Source organism: Cucumis sativus, chromosome 5 (assembly GCF_000004075.3).
Source record: "Cucumis sativus cultivar 9930 chromosome 5, Cucumber_9930_V3, whole genome shotgun sequence".
NCBI classification, from domain to species: Eukaryota; Viridiplantae; Streptophyta; class Magnoliopsida; order Cucurbitales; family Cucurbitaceae; genus Cucumis; species Cucumis sativus.
Window position 1 is genome coordinate 27,626,635 of NC_026659.2, and position 20,777 is coordinate 27,647,411.

At 32.6% G+C, this 20,777-nt stretch overlaps 4 protein-coding genes and 1 non-coding gene across 10 annotated transcripts; 2 read left to right on the plus strand and 3 right to left on the minus strand.

The window, feature by feature from the left end:
- Positions 1–68: 68 nt before the first annotated feature.
- On the minus strand, positions 69–650 carry LOC105435587. Its single transcript, XM_011657508.2, has 2 exons — positions 527–650; positions 69–410 (listed from the first exon to the last, which is right to left on the minus strand). Exons 1-2 carry the CDS (start codon positions 642–644, stop codon positions 103–105), a joined length of 426 nt encoding a protein of 141 aa, XP_011655810.1. The 5' UTR covers positions 645–650; the 3' UTR covers positions 69–102.
- A 3,323-nt stretch (positions 651–3,973) lies between these two features.
- Positions 3,974–8,374, minus strand: LOC101212044 (repressor of RNA polymerase III transcription MAF1 homolog). Of its 4 annotated transcripts, none has more exons than XM_031886409.1 (12): positions 8,171–8,374; positions 6,867–6,987; positions 6,698–6,768; positions 6,550–6,599; positions 6,125–6,198; positions 5,981–6,043; positions 5,528–5,615; positions 5,162–5,224; positions 5,006–5,085; positions 4,852–4,923; positions 4,670–4,764; positions 3,974–4,290 (listed from the first exon to the last, which is right to left on the minus strand). In XM_031886409.1, exons 2-11 carry the CDS (start codon positions 6,896–6,898, stop codon positions 4,683–4,685), a joined length of 675 nt encoding a protein of 224 aa, XP_031742269.1. In that variant the 5' UTR covers positions 6,899–6,987; positions 8,171–8,374; the 3' UTR covers positions 3,974–4,290; positions 4,670–4,682. The 4 variants fall into 4 exon arrangements, with proteins under 4 accessions (XP_031742269.1, XP_011655811.1, XP_031742267.1 ...); XM_011657509.2 differs by lacking the exon at positions 3,974–4,290 and adding an exon at positions 4,342–4,573; XM_031886407.1 differs by lacking the exon at positions 3,974–4,290 and having other exon boundaries at positions 4,342–4,764; positions 8,276–8,374.
- A 2,965-nt stretch (positions 8,375–11,339) lies between these two features.
- LOC101211805 (sulfhydryl oxidase 2) lies at positions 11,340–17,975 on the plus strand. Of its 3 annotated transcripts, none has more exons than XM_004135015.3 (12): positions 11,340–11,908; positions 12,364–12,388; positions 12,481–12,573; positions 14,544–14,725; positions 14,813–14,885; positions 14,982–15,050; positions 15,148–15,221; positions 15,304–15,445; positions 16,130–16,170; positions 16,633–16,779; positions 16,854–17,282; positions 17,489–17,975. In XM_004135015.3, exons 1-12 carry the CDS (start codon positions 11,703–11,705, stop codon positions 17,532–17,534), a joined length of 1,527 nt encoding a protein of 508 aa, XP_004135063.1. In that variant the 5' UTR covers positions 11,340–11,702; the 3' UTR covers positions 17,535–17,975. The 3 variants fall into 3 exon arrangements, with proteins under 3 accessions (XP_004135063.1, XP_011655812.1, XP_031741853.1); XM_011657510.2 differs by having other exon boundaries at positions 11,342–11,908; positions 16,854–17,331; XM_031885993.1 differs by having other exon boundaries at positions 11,767–11,908; positions 12,248–12,388.
- An 873-nt stretch (positions 17,976–18,848) lies between these two features.
- On the minus strand, positions 18,849–18,920 carry TRNAM-CAU. Its single transcript has one exon. It is a non-coding gene; the product is annotated as a tRNA-Met (tRNA).
- Positions 18,921–19,097: 177 nt separating this feature from the next.
- LOC101207564 (putative fasciclin-like arabinogalactan protein 20) lies at positions 19,098–20,084 on the plus strand. Its single transcript, XM_004135333.2, has one exon. The coding sequence runs from the start codon at positions 19,098–19,100 to the stop codon at positions 20,082–20,084; it is 987 nt and encodes a 328-aa protein (XP_004135381.2).
- Positions 20,085–20,777: the final 693 nt, after the last annotated feature.

Here is a 20,777-nt window from a genome sequence, read left to right on the forward strand (position 1 = left end):
GAAAAATAAAGATTTCAAAAATGAAATATATATATATATATATATATATATATATATATATATATATATATATATATAAATATATATAAACCCATTAGAAAATTACCAAAAATGACGAACAATAAAAGAAACGAAGCAGATGCCTAAAGATCCACCAACGAAAACAAGCCCAACAGCACCGCCAACCCTACTCACCACCTCCAAGCACCCTGAAATCAGCCCACAATTTTTCATCTTCTTACCATCAAAACAACCGCCATCCAACTTCCACAAATACCTCCCGCCATCATCCAATTCTTCCATTCCTCGCTGCCGTATCTGAATCGGAATCCCTCGCTCTTTCTTCCTCAAATCCTCCATTCTCGTTCTCAACACCGTCAAATTCGCTTCCACGATGTCCTTCTCGTTCTCTGCAGCACATACATAGAAAAAAGATTTTGTGTTTAAGAAGTAGTTAAAGAGATGAAGATCGTTGATATTACAGAGATAGAGTAGTACTGCGGGTGCAGGCTGAGGACGTACGTACCTTCATCGCCGGCCCTGCCGTGGCATCTCGGAGCACTGCGGTGGTCGGATAATGGCCTTCGCCGCAGAGAAGACGGAGTGTGGAAATAATGGAACGAGGGGAGAGGAGCGGATGCCATTTTGTACCATGCTGTGGGTAGTTAATTTTGATTCGAACTAAAGGGCTTGTATTTATAATGCTTGCTTGGTTACTGTGACGACAATCATCAACCGGCAGATAAACAATATAAAATCCCATAATCAAAACCCTAAATCAGATATTTTCAAAAGTTCTAAGACTATGACAAAATTCTTAAATCATCCATCGTTAATACAAATTTTGAATCGAAATAACATATACAACGACGCAACAACTATCGACAAACGATTTGTATAACTCAAAGTTAGATATTCGATTTTTCTCATAAACGTCTATTTGATTTTTGTTGTTTGTGAGCGATTGAAAGCGATATATGTGTGCTATACAACTAAGGGTTACTCACATTTGTGTTATTATCTTTTATTTTTTATTTGTCTAAAAAGGGGTTAAAGTGTTTAAGATCTCAGCTTCACACTTAGAGAACTAAAAAAATGGTCACTAAATATGATAAGTGATGTGTTTTTAAGGAAGTGGGCACTAAACTTTTGTAAGTGATAGTGTGTGTTTATCTACTCCTTTGTACCATCATTTTTTTTAGTTAAATACAACATTTGAAAGAGATATATTTATGAATTTATTATTTCTTATTCGTTAATTACGTTAAGTTAGTGATAACCATTAACTTTATCATCGATATAGCCTTAATCTATATGGAGAGAAAAACGATTGAAAGATAACTTTTTAACTAAACCAACTATGAATGTTTGATTTAAAAAAGAATGAAAAAAGTTTTTTTTTTTCTTTTATTTTTAAGAATCAACCATGAAATATTAAAGGAATGGTGGTAATGAGCAAATCAAATGTTGAGTTTATTTATTTCTTGTTGAGTTTATTCTAATCTTAGGATGAAAATCAATGTTATATTAAATTTTGTTTGGGGTGATCATTTTAAGTCATGCACGAGACATCATTACTAATTATTTGAATTTTATTTTGTATTCATTAGGTTTTTTTTTTCCAACATGTAACGATAATAACACTTAAAAATATTGGTGTGAGAATTAAAAAATATGTCTTGATTAATTGAATTATATTTATATATTCAAGATATAAATAAACGGATAATAAATAATAGTCGGATTGGATTAGATGTTGTTGTTTAAAGTACATCAAAGAAGTCGTTTTTTTATTACAATATAGAGAGAACAAATTCAAGATATAGATGTAAATCCATCTCAAACCGTCAAAATAAGCATAGTTGACAAGTATTTTTGGCACACACTTCTTCTTCAAAGTTGGGTATATTCAAATCTCTATATTTCTCTTCGTTGAATGTAATCAAATTTTTTTTATCATGTGTAAGCTTTGATAAGATGCATTTTTCTAACCGAACATATGCATGTTATTGCATTCAATATTTTTTTTACTACTAACGTCAATCGTTTTATCTCATTGCACTTATTGAGGTTTATCATGCTTTTATTAAATTGTGAAAGAGTATATAATATCATTCAAACTCAAAATAATATTAAGTGACTAATATTTTTAATACTATTATTATTATTATTATTATTTGAATTCAACCCTTAGTAGATTTAGTATACACTTAAGGAATCAAGCCCTTCTCAACTTTATGTTTTTTAAATAATACAAATATGTATATATTAGAAGTTAGTGTAGTGATAAAATTTTCTGTTAGTCCCTTTTAAACCCAAGTTCAACCTCATTTTACCATTTTTTTCTAAATTATAAAGCCCATCTTTAACAAAAAAAAAAAAAAAATGATGGATTGGCCATAAATTTAATAAACAAGATTGAATCATAACCAAATTCATTCATTATATGATTTACGAGATCATTTTGTTGGAACATATTTATACAACTAACTATCCCATGGTCATTTCATATACATTTCACATCATAATCTCAAATTATGTTATGAAGCTAATCCTAACGAGAATATGATTACTTGGTAACTTTTAAAAAATTTCCAATCCATAAAAGTTGGGAGATGATTTTAATTACGATATATATATCTTATTTGCATGATTGAATTTTAGAAAGAGTAATAAGTGGGACAAAATCAAGGGTAAGTTAATGATATGATTTGTCACTATTAAGGCATATTTAAAAAATTAAAAAGGGAAGATACCAACATTCAAGTTTTGGTAAACAAGTGTCACTTTTTGAGGTTTTGGAGGGTTTTTTTTTGTGCTTTAAATAATGTGTGATGGATCAACCAATAGCCCCTTGACAAGATTACCTTTGCTATTTTCCATACTCACATGCACATGGACATAGTTTAATTTTTTTTGTTTTCTTTTTCTTTTTGTTATTTTCAATATTGACAAACCATCTCGAGACGCACTTGAGTATCAATTCATTATTTATTTCAGACATATTTGTATTAGATTAACTTAAATTAGAAAAAAATAGTTCAAATATAAACGTATATATTTGACTAAGAGACTAGTAGAACTGTCTTATGTTCTTGAACTAAGAAAATTATGTTTTTATTCGTGAGAAAGTTTGATTCTTATATTTTTTTTAATTTTACATTTTTATCCCTTGTTAATTATTCAAATTTTAATTGATTTTAGTACTCACAAAAAATTAAAGAAAGAATAGGTTTATTGATATTAATTATTTTTAATTAGTTATTAGAAGATTAGTGTAGATAACTAAAATTTTGATGTCTTGGACTATAGGAAAACAATACTCAAAATTTAATGAATTGTTTTTTTACCTTTCATACAAACTGCCTATTAAAAAACTCAAACATACTTTCCGCTTTACTAACAAAAAGAAAGCTTTTAATTTTCTTAATACGATTGTCAATTAAAATGTTATTTTAAAAGATGGAACTATAATAATAAATTAAAAGAAGAGATTAAATCATTATCAAATTGAACCTATTTTTTTAATAAATAAAAAAAAAGTAATAGAAAAAACAAGAGCTAATTTGGATGTTTATATCAACATTAAATTAGAATTTACAACTGGAAACATTATATATAAAATCCATCTTTCAAAAGAGGAAAAAGAAGATAAAAAAAAAAGTAGAAAAGAAATTGTGGTAGGTTGAGAAATGAAAATGGAAAAAAAGGAAGGGAAGAGAGAATCTTATCATTAGTTATAAAAAAAAGGGTTATTTTAAAAAAGAGAAAAGTACAAAAGTCCAAATAATTAAAAGCAGAATAAGTGCTGGAGAAAATGGTATTAATTTAAAGACCCATATTTTCACTTTTTGAAAGTTTACAAGATTTTGAGGCACAACAGAACAAGTACAGAATGCACACTATTTTATAGTTGGTTTGGTAAAAAGTGTTTACATATCCATGAATTGATGCTCTGCCCCCACATCACAAATTTCTTAAAATATGGATTGTGACTTCCATACTTTATTTATTTTATTTGAAAAGAATCTTCATTTAGCCATAACCAAAGTCCTAAAACCAAGAACAGAGCAACAGGTAAAATCAAAACAAAGAAACAAAACATTCACGATGTTCTTTGTTTTGAACCGATGAACATTCAACTCTGAAATAACAAAGAATATTTGTTGAAACAACTCTCCCCAAAACAGAAGATTAATCGTGATCTAACATTACGGGACCGTCCATGCACCACCTGCTTCGAAACTTGTTAGATTCAACTTCAAACAAAGCATATCCAAGCACCATTCCCTGTCATAGTTATCAGGAGGTGTTTTGAATAATGGGTATTTAAGCCAATGATTCAACACAAAAGTAACTCTATAATATATAATATACCACGGAGCTCAATTTTCTACTACAAATTCTCTAAAAACCGAAGTGAGCTAGCTCAACTAACATAAAAATTAAAATATACTTTCCATTACAATGTCTGATCCACCCATGTTGAAAGGATGGATTGTAAATTTTATTCCTATATACAAGAATAAACATCAACCCACCATATGAACATGGTTCAAGCGAAAGTATGAACCTAACACAAAAACCATGTGGCTTCAATAGTTAGTTAAGGAATCGAGAATCAGCTAATTCATTCAAGAAGTCTTCCATTTATGCACAAATTGCTTACAGTACTATGTGTCTCAGATATCCATGTTATCAAAGATATCTCCATCTTCCTCATAACCCGTCCCGTCCAAATGAAATCCCTCGGCCACCAAAGTACTGCCACACCAAATAACCAGGTGTTAAATTAATAGAAAGTATTTCCGAAGTCATTTCAAATTGGATGGAACTGACAATTCTGCACACCTTAAACACCAGAAGCGGAAGCTAACAACGCGCTTTAACTTTCGATTATAGAAGAAGAAATTGAAGGACCATCTGATGAAACACACAGAATCCAAGGTTACAATTCTAGATGTTGAACTAACATTTGAGGCAATAGATAGATAAGAACACATACATTGCCCCTCTTTCTATTGAGGGATCAGCATCAGAATTAGGGTTGTAACTGTAGATTTCACACTCCGCTAGTTTTACAGCCTGCGTGTGAGTGACTAGATGTGTCGTGAATATGCCTAATATCACCATCTATATATCCATTTAAAAAAGCACATACCTCATCAAGAGCCTTATATGTCATTTCCAGTAAAGAACCACCCTCATTATTTTCAATCCATTCCTGCAATCAGTGATCCAAGGATTTACAAATGTAACGACTTGAAGTTGCTGGTTAACGAGTACTTCAACGAGGCATTATTGTCAAACATTATGATATAGAAATCCCCAACTAAATCTCCCTCTCCACTTTAAGTAAATAAAGACCATCATAATGGTCACATCCCCATAAACAACTAAAATCAACAAAACAAAAAGATCCAAAATAAAGTAGAGACACGATCTGATCCACATCCAGGGGTATCCTAATATTCATTGGTCAAACTACTAAACCTAACACCAAAATTAATATTTGAGCATATATTACCTTAGATGCTTCTAACATATAAGCATCAAATATTTGCTTAAAACTGTCCCAGCTTTCCTCTGTAAAGAACTGGTGAGCTTGCATAGCACTAGCAAACAACAGAGACGTATGAAAATATCATAGTGAGGAAGCACAATGAAACTAAATAAAAACTTCAGTATGATTCAAATAATGTAAAAATTTCACCACCAACGCACTAACTGGAGAGTATTAGACTTCGGGAAATGGAGAGACTTGAACTCTCAGCTACTAGAGCAACAGTTCATTGAAACTGTCTGTCAATCCTTTTGACAACACTCCCAATTCAATTTTTATAAAAGGTAGGAATATAAAGTGGGTTGCCATGCCGCCCAATAAGCTGACAGTAGCATTACCCATAATCCTCCATCATGGTTCGTTACAAAAAATGGCTGTGGCATGCATGAAGTTGTGCACAATAATTTTAGCAGATACCTGAAGTCATAATCCGGGTACACATGATTGAGAGTGAGAACCAAGTATATCAGTGTCTTTCGACTGCCATGAAGTAAAACGTGTCAAAGAACCATATAATACTGTAGGCACCTAGAAAATCATATCGAGGCTGGCATTCATCACCTTGATCTGCTCAATAAAAATTCATCTGGTGAAGAAGAGTCGGCATCAGATGATTTCCCAAGATAGTCGAGAATCTGAAAAAACACGAAGACAATAAATTGACAAACCAATATTTTCTCACTTCTGAATGCATGGCACATCCTAGACCAAACAAAAGCATCTAGCTATGCCATATTTTCTCACATCGAACCCATGGCACATCCACATATAGAACCATATAGTGTGTAACAGCATAAGCAAAAGTTGAAAATTGGGAAGTTTAAAGCAATGTTGCCCATTATTGGCACGAGTCCAAAGATACGTGTGTAATCGAAACATTGGATAAACTTCCAATAAATGTATTTTAAAAAGTTTTTAAATATCTGACAAGTACTCAGTAATATGTGAGCATGTTATAAATAGATTGAAACATGAAACATTCTTACCTCATTCTCCAAGCTTAAAGATAGTTTCTTATCTATTCCTGTATGTTTACCTAAAGGAACATAAAAATAAATAAAAGTTACATTTCAATAAATCTGAAATTATTGACAACAAAAATACAGTTCTACATGCAACCACGCATATTCATACAAGAATAAGCTTCAAGGCATCCCTTGATGGTACGTTCTCCAAGATTCAAATGACTCAAGAAATCATTCAACCTAAAATAACAGTCATATAAAAAAAAATAAGTATGTGTAGAAAATATCAGAAGGGAAAATCATTGAAATATACCATTATTTTATTTAACAAGACATACCTATCAAACGGGGTGTATTCTAGGAACTTCATTGGGTAACTTGCGTTTGGATATGGTAACTTTCTTGCTCACTGCTGAGTAGTATGGTATAAAGTCGCCTCCAATAGTGCAGATGATATCTCTGATTCCATAAAACAGGGCACTTGATGTAAGTAGCACAATTATAATTTATAGCATTGTGGGTTGGTCAACCAAGAATAACATGAGATGCTGAAGAGGTTATTATGAAAGTCACCAACCATTGAAAAGACTGGTAAAACGAGATGCAATGATGTAAATAATTATATAAACAAGAAACATGATGACGCTATTACATACTGTATCCTGGATGAAATTAAACCGGCACCGAAATGGCTCAAGTAGTGATATGTAAATAATAAGGCAACTAATAGCAATAAAAGGACAACAACACTTGGAAGTCGGAATGAATAACAATGAGAGAACACGAAATGAGAGAAAATTTCTATACTAACCAAATTATCAATACCCCGTGTTCTTCTTTACATTTTAAATTTCTTTAACAAAAAACGTAAAATTAAAATGCAGCCGAAGGATGCCACTTTAATCTAATAACTCATTTCTTCTCAAGCCAGTAATCCACCCTTCCTTCACATGTGGTGATTAAAAACTAATTGGTGTCTCATTTGACAACCATATGATTTTTCGTTTTTTAAATTAGTGTTTCTTCCCACCTTTATTTGTCATCTTCATCATCCTTCTTAAACTAATACTTAAATTTTTAGTCACATTACAAAAAAAAATAGTTATTTTCATTTCAAAATTTCAAAATTTCAAAATTTGGAGTAAATAACAAGACAGATAAACCCGTAGGCAAAAATAGGGTTCATAGGTGGGAGTAATTTTTATGCATAGTTTTCACAAACCAAAGTTTTAAGACTTATTGTTTTCTTACAAATTCACTCTCGTGGTTTTCATCTTTCTGAACTAAACATTCAAATTATTAATTAAAACCAAGCAAGTATCACGCAGAAATGAATTAATTAGATTCGTAAATCTGAAAAATAAAAATAATCAAAGTCAACTAGTTCCCGAATCTACCCAGAAAACCTGACAAGGTCGCCCTAAACTAACATTTCAATCCCCGTTCAATTTTCTCAACTTCGAATGCAAAATTAGCACAAAAAACAAAAACCATTCTCATCCCTAAACACATTGATTCAATAACAAATTTCCTCAAAAAAATATGAACTCTGAACGACAGCAACACCACCGAACAAACAAAGACTAACTCCATGCGAGTAATTGAACGAAATGCAAATTAACATAACAAAAATTAGGAGTACCTGTGTAACGAACAGAGGTCTACCAAAGATAAATTCGAAGCGTAAACGACCGGTTTGTATAAAAAATATGATTTTTGCATGTAAATCTAGAAGACTGGTTCTTACAATGCGAGCCCTAAATTCGAATATTCTGCCCAAAATTTTCGACCAAGTATCGGTGTCTCGTGTCCGGTAGTTGGAGAGTCGTGATTCCTGAACGACGCGTTTTTAGATTTTCTTTTTGTTATCTTTGGACAATGGGCCAGCCAACGTTTAGAAAGCCCAGCCCAAATTAGATGCTCAATCGGTCCAGTTTTGAAAAATGTGTAAAAATAAATAAATATTAGATACAAAATAACTAAGTATATACCAAATTTTTTATAAAAAATTAAAAATATAGCTAAATCTGTCAACCTTTTTCGCTATAGATTATGTTGCAAATATTAGTCTTTATTGATACTATTTTTTTTTTCCATATTGGTTTGTGTTGGTTTATGAAAATCGAATAACAAATATTAATCTATGTTGCAAATATTGATCTATCACTTAAAGTCAATCAACGTGATAGATTTTGTTATATTTACAAATTTTTTAAAATGTTGCTATATACTTAATTACTATTTATCAAATTGCTACCAATTGTAATTCCTCAAAATATTAAAGGATAATTTTCTTCTAAGCTTTTAGACTATGTATTTTAAATAAATTTACATTTAGTTAGTTTATAATTAATTTTTATCAAGATCTATCTTTATATACTATTTATTCCCATAAAAAACATTAGTGTTATTTAACTGATTTTGATATAAATCAACTCTCATGTAATATAATAACGTGAGGTTATAAAATTATAGGCCAATGCGATTATAAGTCCATAGTTACGTAGGACATATATTTCTTTATTTTTAATCAAAGGCTCCCGTCTTTATGCTTTACGTTATGTTATACTTAAAAAATATAACATTATAATGTGTAGATAGTCAACTTGAACCCGATTTATTTAGTTAAGATATGTTTTTTTTTATCACAATGTTAGATAAAAAAAAAATAGTAATTAAAATATTTTCATGTGGGGTTTATGAATTCAAGTGAAATACTTGAAAGTGAAGGAAGATTGAGTGTGAGAGTAATTTGCAAGGAAAGAAAGTTGTTATAGATTGGTTGGTTGATATAATGAATTGACAAATATAGATGAAGATATAATTCAGCACTATCTTCCACACAATGCAAGATTTAGTAAATATAATACAATGGTTGGCACTTCACATCTTTGGCCCAATGTGGTAGTTAGCATATTTAACTTCATTATGAATGTCATTTGGATGGACCTTGTAGAATGAGATTGAAGATATATTTGAAGTTAGTTTAAAGAGATGGTAATCGTATTGTCGAGTTTAGTTACCAAGAGGACTAGGTCTTACAATTTAGATATGCAATCACCGTAACAAAGGATATCTGAGAACAAAAGATGCAACTAAAGAAAGGGATATGATTAATAGTAAGCTAGGCCGGATAGAAGAGAGAGCATGGAGAAGAATGATTGAGAGAGCTTATTGCTCCAACTAAAAGAGAGAAGGAGCTAACGAGAGAGGCAACCCAATGCACTGACAAGTAAAATACACTAACACACACAAAAGTACAACTATTTCATCCACTAAACTCTTAGAGCATTTGGTTTTCTTTATTGAGGGTTTTACTCCATATTTTGATTTGTTTGTACATTGTCTACTTTAACAAACAAATAGAAACAACAGTATTCTCGGATATTTAGTTGCTAGTACTTGTCTCTAGCTAAAGTAAACCTTTCATCGCATGTCGTATTTACTACTTTTAGGCACTTGTTCATTTGTATTCATCCTTAAATAGCGCATCCTCTAAAACATATACTATACTGATTCATACTAAAACAATACGCATTCAAAATATAAATCACTACAACCTAGAACAAGGAATAGTTGTTCATATATAAAAAAAAGTTGGAATAATTTAATGGTTCGTACAAAAAACATATATGATCGAGAAGATTTCATCCATATATTTGTATTTCCTAAAGCTTGTAATCATACTAAAATGAAAATTAAAAATGTAAAGCCACCCATTGAATTTATTACAAAGTCTAAAGACCTAACCAAACATTTGACAAAAGTGAGTGCAATTAATGTATACATCTTATAGTTAAGGTTTTGATTATCCATTAAATAATATAAATTAAATTGAAAATAAGAAATAAAATTGTAAAAAAGAGAACATTTAGCAAAATATTTACACTTTAATGAATTTTGTCTTTTAATGGTTTTGTGGAATGTAAATAATTAGTCAATTTTTATATAAAAAATACCTATAAAAAAGTAATAATTTTTAAATGCAAAAACTACTAACAATATCTACAACATAATAAAATACTATACATTAATATTGCATATCAATAACTATATTTGATTGTGATTCAGAGAGTTCCCAATGTCTTACACACAACTTTCTTTTTTATATCATTTAATGTTTGTTAGATTCATTGAACTGAGATTTGTATTATCAGGATTTTTCAATAGAGGAGATCTGTCAAGTGATCATACTTTTCAATTTATCTCTTTCAACCTAGGATACCATTAAACATGTCTTCGAAAGTTTTAATAAAAGAAGTAGGGATTCACAAATCCTCTAGACGTAGAGCTTTGAATCCAAATACATTATCCACAAGGGAAGTATATGATATATTTTTATATCAAATTTGTACATTACCTTGATGGATTGGGTTAACTAACGCGAGAACCAAAACACATAAAAATAGTAAATATTATCACATGAACATTTTTTAACCTTAATAATAAAAGAAAAAGGAATAACAAAACGAGATTAATATTATCTATAATTTTTTTAGAAAATTATAATAAAAAAATATTATACTAGATTTAAAAATGAAAAATTGTAAAAATAGCAAATTTAACGAAATACTTACTAGCTATAACAAAACTTAAAATTTCAATCCAAAACAAACATTTAATAGTTGATATTCTATCAAATGTCATCTAACAGACTATAATGACAGATAGAATTCACAAATTTGAATGTAACTTATAAATATTTTAATTTATTTTGATACATCTATTTCTCAATCAAGTTTAAAAAGAAACCCGATGGAAGAAAATGGTAATTGCAAAAATGGAAACAAACCGGTTCAGTACCATAAACCGTCCTAAGAATTTGCAAAATGGCGCCGATAACATGACCCATCGCCCCAGACGTAACTCCCACCCTTTTTCCCGCGCGTGTACTCTACTCGCCTCCCATCAATTCACGACTGTCGGAGTTCTTTTTCACTGCTCTACCTCCGGCGACTGCATATTCTTCCTTTTTCTATCAGATCTCTCTCTCTCTCTCTCTTTCTCTTTTCAAATTTTCCACCGGTCGTTTTCACTAATCTGTTGAATCAATTAATTTCTCTTAGAAGAATCGTACCTTTGTTTATTATTATTTTTATTCTTCTCTTGAATCCTCCAAGGATTCTATCTACCTTTGCGGTTGAACCATTTATTGCAGCCGGTGGTTCATTTCAATGTCACGGACGCTGTTTGTTTTGATTTTGTGTCTGAGTGCGTTGCGGTTGGGAGTTTCGTTGGGATCGCGTTCGATCCTTAGAACAGTCACTGATAAGAGCGGGGATTCTGAAGATTACGCCGTTGATTTGAACGCCACCAATTTTGATGCGGTTCTTAGGGATACTCCAGCTACTTTTGCGGTTGTTGAGTTTTTTGCTCACTGGTTAGGATTTCTTTTCATTATTGATTTTCATACTTCTATTTATATGTTAGAAAATATTAGCGATTTTATTTCTAATTGCGTTGAAGCGTTGTGGTTGTTGGATGTTATGCATGGTTGGGTTAGGAGCTAAGGAAATTTGAGTTTCATGTTTGGGTGCTTATTTATTTGTCAATGAGAAACCATGGCACTTGACTCAATGGTATTTAGAGCTTGGACCTGGCTTGTTAGTTGGAGAGATTGTGCCGGGTGTCCATGATTTGTTTGAGGAAGAGTAATCCAACGTACTATTTGACCTGTGTCATATGACTGACTTGTGCTGTGCTTTTTCTTCTTCTCCAGAGATTCCAAATGGGTATTTAGAATATTGAAATGTACTTGTGATATACTATTTCATATGATCTCAATGCTTCTGTTCAATTACGTTTGCGATATTTTTGAAATTGTTAATTTTACAGGTGCCCTGCATGCAGAAACTATAAGGTGAGTTATCATATTCAGATACTCAAATATTTGTTCATGAGCTACAGATACTTGTAATCTAATTGTGCTTTTGGTTGAATTTCAAACCGTAGCCCCATTATGAAAAAGTTGCTAGGCTTTTCAATGGACCGAATGCTGTGCACCCAGGAAAAGTATTAATGACAAGAGTGGACTGCGCATTGAAGGTATAGTGATTCTGCAATATTGATCTCATAACTCTTAGGGAGCTTAGAAGTAATTCCACTTGTCTCTTTGATTTTCTTAAATTTCATTTTTAGCTAGCTTGTGCTGTGTCATTTTTGCCACGAGGCATTATGGTTGGTTAGTGGTTTGCACCTTGAAAAGGTTGCTTCCGTCAGCAATGTATTAGTGATAAATTCATAAAACTGTATTATAATTTGCTTGTGTGAGTTGTATCTTTACTCTTTTTCTGTTGGTATTTGCTCTAATCCCCACCTGAGGCTGGAACCAAATAATTCTGAATTATGGACCTTTTTTCAAATATATAATTCACCACAGTTCAGTTTATGCTTGGGTTACATTTCGTTTCTCATGTCTCTTTTCCGTACACGAAGTCTATTTGCTCTAAGTCCAGACTTATTGTTTTTGTTGTTTTTGGATATTTCATTAGCACTTTCTGTGAGTGTTATTTTAAATTGAAAAATCAAACAATGTGCTTTTGCTTCGTTCTTCCTCCGTTAGATCGTGTTTTTTTCTTTTCAAAAAATTGTATTGCTAGAAATCACAACCTTTCAAACAAAGTGCATAGGATTAAGCACGGAAAACACGAGGACAATATGTCTCCCTTATCAAAGAATTGGTTAGAACTCGCACAATCCTAGCTAATTGGGAAGATTGAGTGGTTGCAAAAGAACTTCTAGAAAACAATTCAGCTAGAAGCTATGTACAGTACAAAGTTCCAAGAAACAAAAATCTACGTACTTACATCAAAAAGTCTAATTGTTTCTTTCCAACCAGGCTACAAAGTCCAATGGAGACGTCTGACCTTAGCCTTTAGAAATTGACATATCACCGTGTTCTGTCGTGTCAGCGTGCGTGCTTGTTAGGGCTAGTGGGTTTCTTGAAGTAAAATGGTAGTCTCACGACTGCCCCATGCCAAATAAAGTGAAGTAGCTGCAACCAATACATTAAGTTCATCATGATCAAAATTTTCTGTTGGATTTTGATTCTTTTTAATTAATTAATAATTGTTATTGTTGTTATTCTATTTTTTATATTTATTTATTTCTTTGGTTCTACATGTGATGGTATAATTTTACAGCACGTCATTTGGTTCTACGTGTTTCTGAGTGTTAAGTGTGCAGAGAATTATAAATATACTAGTTTCAATACCTTTAACGATTTGGATTCTAAAGGACATTCTTTAAAATTTCATTTCCTTTGTGATTGGTTCTGCCGCTCTTCAGCTTTACACTTTTAACGTCTTATTTTGGGTTAAAAGCAAAATTCTACAGTATTGGACGATGAACATAGATTGGGAAAAGAAGAATTTTGAATATCATCTTAAACTGTTGTCTGCTTCTTTCATATTAATCATGCCGTGCAAGAATACTTCAAGCTGCTCGGGAGGTCATCATCTCACGTCTGCTTCATAAACATAAAGCATATCATGTTGTGACATTCTATTTTACTATTTTTTTTATAGTTTTTAATGAGTATGCAAATTAAAAATATTTGTTAAATTTAGATTGAATCTTATAAAATTCCCCAATTTTTAAAATATGTCAAAATACAACCACATATCGTGTTTCAACCATTAATGATATGAGTTAGTATTCTGTATCCAACTCCGGGTACTTAGAATGAATGGTTTATATTACTTCCTTTTGACCCTGCATGCATTTGAGATATTGATGGATGATATCCGCTCGTCCTTTAGTCAAAGTGTTGGCTTCAGTTTTGTGAATCTTTTGTTTAGTTTTCACTATTTTGGTTGAGGCTGAGTTTCTCTTATCTAATTATTTTGAAGATTTTCTCCGGGCAACTTACACATTCTTAAATGAGGTCCAAGAAGAGGGATAGTTCTGCTTATATATATATATCTATGCTATTTCTCCTTGATCAAATTTTGAATATGTAAATTTGAAGGCATCTATTTGATTAGTCCTTGTCTTTTGCTTGCCTGCCAGCGCAGATGAATACCAATCTTTGTGATAGATTTTCGGTAGGCCACTATCCTATGCTCTTTTGGGGTCCTCCTTCCAAATTTGTGTCTGGCAGTTGGGATCCGAAGCAAGAGAAAAGTGAAATACATAATATTGAGAATGGACGGACTGCAGAAAAGTTACTAAGTTGGATAAACAAGCAAATGGGCAGGTAGGAGGTATTTCCAATCATTTCTTAATTTGCACTGTCGACTGTTACTTGGCTAACAAATAATAAGCAGTCAACTGACTTTTGCAGCTCAATTGGCTTGGATGACGAAAAATTTGAAAATGAGCAGAATCTGTCATCCAATATCTCAGATCCAGGACAGGTTGGTTCAGACATTATGATAGAACTTTGATTTGAATATATTATAGATGGAATCATTTTTCATTACTCTTAATGTTAACGTATTCAATAATGATAGATTGCTCGAGCAGTCTATGATGTCGAGGAGGCAACATCCATTGCCTTTGATATTATCTTGGAACACAAGGTTTTATTTATTTATTTTATTTTATTTCTAATACTGTATATATAGAGATATATAGACAACAATTATAGATCAGTAACTTTTACGTGCATGGTTTTAGATGATCAAATCTGAAACTCGAGCATCCCTTATAAAGTTTCTTCAACTTCTGGTGGTTCATCATCCTTCCTTGAGGTGAAAATACATTCTTTATTACTTCTTGTTTTTGCTCAAGTAATATTTTCCATTTTCATTTTTGAGATGTTACTTGTGTTAGGTGTCGAAAAGGTAGTGCAGAGATACTTGTAAACTTCGATGAGTTGAACCCTGCAGTTATGAAACAAGAAGAGGTTGCTAGTGAAAATGGTGCTGTTAAGAACTTTCAGATATGTGGAAAAGATATTCCTCGTGGATATTGGGTGGGTACATAAATGATGAAATTTAACCTGACTGCTAATGGAATTATGAGTTCTTTTCTTTGAGATATCTTGTCGATCCACTACTTGGTATTGGCTTTCTATTGAAGGCCTGAAGTGCAGATGGTTGTATGCCCTCCCTCCAGGCCTTCCGTTGAAATTCATCACGGTTATTTTTGTTCATGGAAATCCTTTGTCTCAATTCAGTGGCTAATTTCTTTTTGATAGATCTCAAGGTGGGCACTTGTTCATTGTTTGGACTGTGCAAAATTTCTCCCCCAGCACTTTCTTTTCACCTTTAGAACAGTTTGAGATAGTTTCAATTTAATCCTCTGGTTAGGTCTAACTTTTTTAATTTCGTTTTATCAATTACATTGTTCGTTTCCTAAAATAAAAAAGTTAGGGAAGTAACCTCCAATTTTAAGATGGTTGCTTTGACATCAGTTATTGAACTGTGTTTCAAATCCTCCAATTATTTGAGAGGCATTGATTTCTCACTTTACAGAATACTTCGTTTCTCTTTACACCATACCTTTACTTACTGTGCATAGTTCCTAACGACAAAAAGTCACCATCTTAGTATCTTATCCTTGAGCAGTTACAAGCTGGTGCTAATTTGCTCCCTTCTCTTATCATACACACAAAAACATCTATTATTCTGATTATCTTTGAATGTCATGTTTGCAGATTTTCTGTCGTGGTAGCAAGAATGATACGAGGGGTTTTAGGTAAGTTTTATCTTTGCGCTTTAATTTGATGTGCAGATGGGGAGTTCGGCTGTCTTTAGAAATTCCTTTTACTCAGTTCTTCCGTCTTAATTGGGAGAAAAATGCCAATAATCTTGCAAAACACTAGTGATAATGTCTTCTGGTTCAATGCCTACCACGTGAAAACACCACTTTCAACGTGAGTAAGAATGAGAGAGAAAAAGAAAAAGGAAAGACATACAATAATACCTAGAGAAAAAGCGCAGAAAAGGACATCCTGCTAAAAAAGGGACTCCAATCGAGTAGAATGAGACCTAACAAATAATCTAAAAGAAATTCTGTTCTCGCCCAAAGAGAAATATAGAACCTAATGGTAGACGAGTCATTACAAGAGCCCCCCAACTACTCTAACGTTCTATTGTTTCTTTCCTGCCACAAACAACATTACTCAAACGTTTTGCTTAATTGTATCTCTTTCTGCAGTTGTGGATTATGGGTTCTACTGCATTCCCTTTCTGTGCGAATTGAGGACGGAGAAAGCCAGTTTGCATTCGCAACTATCTGCGATTTCATCCACAACTTCTTTGTTTGTGAGGAATGTCGCCAGCATTTTTACGAAATGTGTTCAAGGCAAGCTTGGAGCAAATTTTTTATTTCATTTTCATTATATACCTTTACCAACTAACTTAAAGTCCTGTTTTCAGCGTGTCTAGTCCTTTCAACAAAGCTCGCGACTTTGCTCTGTGGTTGTGGAGAGCACACAACAAAGTCAATGAAAGATTATTGAAAGAAGAAGAATCCATGGGAACTGCAGATCCAAAATTTCCAAAGATGATTTGGCCTCCAAGACAACTTTGCATGTCATGCTATCGTTCTCGCAGCAGCCAGCCGATCGAATGGGATTTGGATGAAGTACATAAATTCCTAACCAGCTATTATGGGAGAACACTTGCCTCTCTATACAAAAGCAACAGTGCCCTTGGGACCATTGGTGCCGATGGTGTTCTTGATGAGCCAACAACTTCAACAAATGCAGTAGCAGTGCCGGTGGGGGCTGCATTGGCAATTGCTCTTGCAAGCTGCGCTTTTGGAGTGCTTGCTTGTTACTGGCGTTCACAGCAAAAGAGTCGGAAGTATTACCACCAACGACATTCTTTAAAGAAATATGATTATTAGGAGAGGGTAATTGGCTCTTTCAAAAAGACTTAATAAGGAATAAATAGGGAAATAAACTAAAAATGAAAGGCATCGAGAGAGAGAGAGAGAACGAAGAGGGTCCAATAATATCTGCGTCATATATCATCTTTATAATTTGATGTTCCATCGTTACCTTTTTCAGGCCAAGAAGAAGCTCGGGGCTAAGGCCTTCAGAAGGTTATGATTAGACAGAAGTAAAATAATGGTAAGCTTCCACATAACTTTTCAACAACACAGAGAAACTTTTGAAGTATTTAACTGCCTGAGATGATGAGGTTTAATGGGTATATTCAAATTCAAGTCTGCAGCACACTCACTGATCTTACCGATACGTGTCATGAACTTATTTTTGAAGACAAATCATCCTAAACTTTTTTTTATATATATAATTTTCATTTTCACCTCACAGTGATAATATAGCTTAAGCTTGATTGTTCCAGAGAGAGAAAGAGGGACGAAGAGGAGAAGAAAAAAAATAGAGAAGCTTTTGTAATTTAGCATAATTGAGGATTGAAAAGATTGTTTATGGTTATTTTTGGCTTTCAGACAAGAATATCAGCTTCTAGCTGTTTTTCTTTGGTAGATTATCTTTGAGGAATGTGATTTTTGGAGTTCTTTATAGCCTTTGATAACTATGCTTCTTTAAAATATTGTTAAAATCTTGGTCAATTGCTATAATTTAAAGTTTTCTAAGCTTTGTTGTTTAGTCTAAAATTTACCTTTAGATTTTACAAGTGGCTTGAAAAGACAAATACTTTGTTCCCTTACATGTGGCTTGAAAAGATTGTTTAGGAAAGGATGGTTTTCAAAATACCTTTTTTTTCTTATACATGTGAATATACAAACTAGCTTACGTGCACTTCAAACATTTAGTTGCCATAAAAAGATGGGCAATCATTTTGGATTTCTTGTTCCCCTCCAACTTCCAATCACCCTTCATTCTAATTTGAAACAATAAATTTAAGAGTTAGAGCTTTCTTTCTCTAGAACAACCAACTCCCTATTTCCTACTGTTTTAAAAGTGTTGAAAAGACAAACAACTATTATTAATATAAACTGATTTTACTTCACAAACCAAAACAATTCTTTTAATGCTTCAAAAGTGTTTTATTTAGAAAGTCCATTCAAATTTATATTTATTAATTACAGTTATGTAGTTGGACCATTGCTTTTACGACTTCTCAACTTTAAAAGTTCAAACCAATCTATTTAATATTGAACTTTAAAAGATCTATAGGATGCATTTACTGTTGATTTTTTTTTTCTTAACAATGGAGCTGGAAATCACTATTTTTTTCTTGTTAATTTCTATAAGAATAATATTTTAGGCACGCCTATACCATATATATATATATATATATCACAATTCCCATTAATTCTAAATAATAAATATTTATTGGGCCGGTCAGGCTTGTTAGGATGGGCCAATATTGGGCCATAAACAAACACTGATGTAAGAAAGCCCAACAGAATATCACAAAACCAAAAAGGAAAAGCGTAACTATCAGAGACAGGTTTCGATCCTGTGACCTGTGGGTTATGGGCCCACCACGCTTCCGCTGCGCCACTCTGATTGGTTGATTTATTTTATTTATAAAAAATTAGACGTAATTTTCACCAACGTATGAACGGCCGCCACGTTTTAAACAGGTTCCCGCCAAAATAAAAACGGTTCATTACGTCTCTCTGTTTCCCATTTTTTCTCTTTGTTTAAACCAATTCTGAAGCTTAAACAAACACAGTCGCCATTAATGGCTTCCTCCACACTCTTCATCTCTCTTATCCTTCTCTCTCTCTTCTCACTTTCTTCCCCTTTAACCTCTGAAACCGTCCTCGACGCCGCTGAAATTTTGTCCAACAATGGCTTCGTCTCCATGGCTCTTACGCTTGAGCTCATAGCCGATTCTTTACTGTCTCAGTCTAATTCAATCACAATCTTCTCACCTCCAGATACTTCTTTTGTTCAATCTGGTCAGCCTTCGCTCTCTCTCCTTCGATTCCACTTCTTGCCGCTCTACTTATCTTCTGGAAGCCTCAGATCGTTCGCGTTTGGCACCAAGATTCCCACTATGTTGCCCTCTCAATCGCTTACGGTAACCACTCCCCAATCCGATTCCGTAATTTCTTTGAACAGAGTTAAGGTTAGTAGCTCACCGTTTTATGACGACGGTTTGCTTGTTGTTTATGGTATCGAGAAGTTTTTTGACCTAAAATTCCACAGTCCGAATATGAAATTTCGTTGTGATTTATTGACGATTAGGAATCCGTTTGGTGAAGCGATAGAAACCTTAAGATCTCATGGATATTCTTCGATGGCGTTGTTTCTTGAATCTCAAATTCTAGGGTTTAGTAATGGTCAATCATCCATGATGACCGTGTTTGCTCCTTCCGATGATGCGTTAGAGACTCGCGTTGATAAATTCACTGATTATCCGTCTCTGTATTTTCGTCAAATTTCGCCGTGTAGAATTTCATGGAATGATCTAGTGGATCTTGAAGATGGCACAGAATTATCAACATATTCTGAAGGATATACAATTTATGTAACGAAATCAAGCGGAATGTTGAGAATCAATGGAGTTGCGGTGTTCTATCCTAACATGTATTTGAATGAGTGGTTAGTTGTTCATGGCCTTCTTGATGTGTTTCCTGTGGCAGAGAGAATTTCAACTGTGGAATCAGATTCAGAAATGAGAAGCAACAATCATGAAATGTCAATAATTGATCATAACTTGTAAGTTCTAAATCCATGAACACATGATCTTTTGTTTTCTATTCATAATGATATAACATTCATATTACTTGTAAATTTCAAGACCTTTACTGGGTTTTCTTGTGTATCTCCGGTGAAGATAAAAATCTCTTCAAAATAAAGAATAAAATAGTTATCAATTGAGGTTTAGAAAAAAACAATGATCATAATGCATCAACCTACAATCAAATCACACAATGTTGTATAGTTAGAACAAAAATAAGCCAATTCATCCCAATGGTTGTATAGGAAGCATATTAAACAACACTTCGAATGTCTATAACTATTTGTTTCAATTACGGGTATAATTTCGTGACCATGAAAATTAGATATGTAGAGGATAATAGAAATTTGTGTTTGAATGGGTAAGATAACCTTAACTCAAAAGATGAATACGTGAGAATTATTAGATGTGAATTGACACAATTTTTAAAAAGAGATAATTCCTAGAAAATTATATGCAATTTTTTTCATAAATAATTGGGTTTTTTCTATAAAAAAAAAATCAAATAAAATTGAAATGATAGAATTATTGTATGCATTTTCTTTTCCCATTATCCATACATTTCTATTCTTATAAAAAGATATCAAATTTCTATCAAAAGCAACATATATATCTAACCCTATATTTTCATTTAATTATCAATAGAAACTTAGGAGGTCATGTAAAGATTATAAA

What these genes read in the sequence shown, in the direction of transcription:
- LOC101212044 (XM_031886409.1), bottom strand. Translation starts at nt 6,898, where the DNA reads ATGAAGTTCCTAGAATACACCCCGTTTGATAG. An exon ending in TTTTTATTGAGCAGATCAAG is followed by an intron (nt 6,044 to 6,124) that starts GTGATGAATGCC and finishes ACTTCATGGCAG; the next exon opens with TCGAAAGACACTGATATACT. An exon ending in TACCCGGATTATGACTTCAG is followed by an intron (nt 5,616 to 5,980) that starts GTATCTGCTAAA and finishes GTTGTTTGCTAG; the next exon opens with TGCTATGCAAGCTCACCAGT.
- LOC101211805 (XM_004135015.3), top strand. Translation starts at nt 11,703, where the DNA reads ATGTCACGGACGCTGTTTGTTTTGATTTTGTGTCTGAGTGCGTTGCGG. An exon ending in GTTGAGTTTTTTGCTCACTG is followed by an intron (nt 11,909 to 12,363) that starts GTTAGGATTTCT and finishes TTAATTTTACAG; the next exon opens with GTGCCCTGCATGCAGAAACT. An exon ending in ATAAACAAGCAAATGGGCAG is followed by an intron (nt 14,726 to 14,812) that starts GTAGGAGGTATT and finishes TGACTTTTGCAG; the next exon opens with CTCAATTGGCTTGGATGACG.
- LOC105435587 (XM_011657508.2), bottom strand. Translation starts at nt 644, where the DNA reads ATGGCATCCGCTCCTCTCCCCTCGTTCCATTATTTCCACACTCCGTCT. An exon ending in CGGCAGGGCCGGCGATGAAG is followed by an intron (nt 411 to 526) that starts GTACGTACGTCC and finishes TATGTGCTGCAG; the next exon opens with AGAACGAGAAGGACATCGTG.
- LOC101207564 (XM_004135333.2), top strand. Translation starts at nt 19,098, where the DNA reads ATGGCTTCCTCCACACTCTTCATCTCTCTTATCCTTCTCTCTCTCTTC.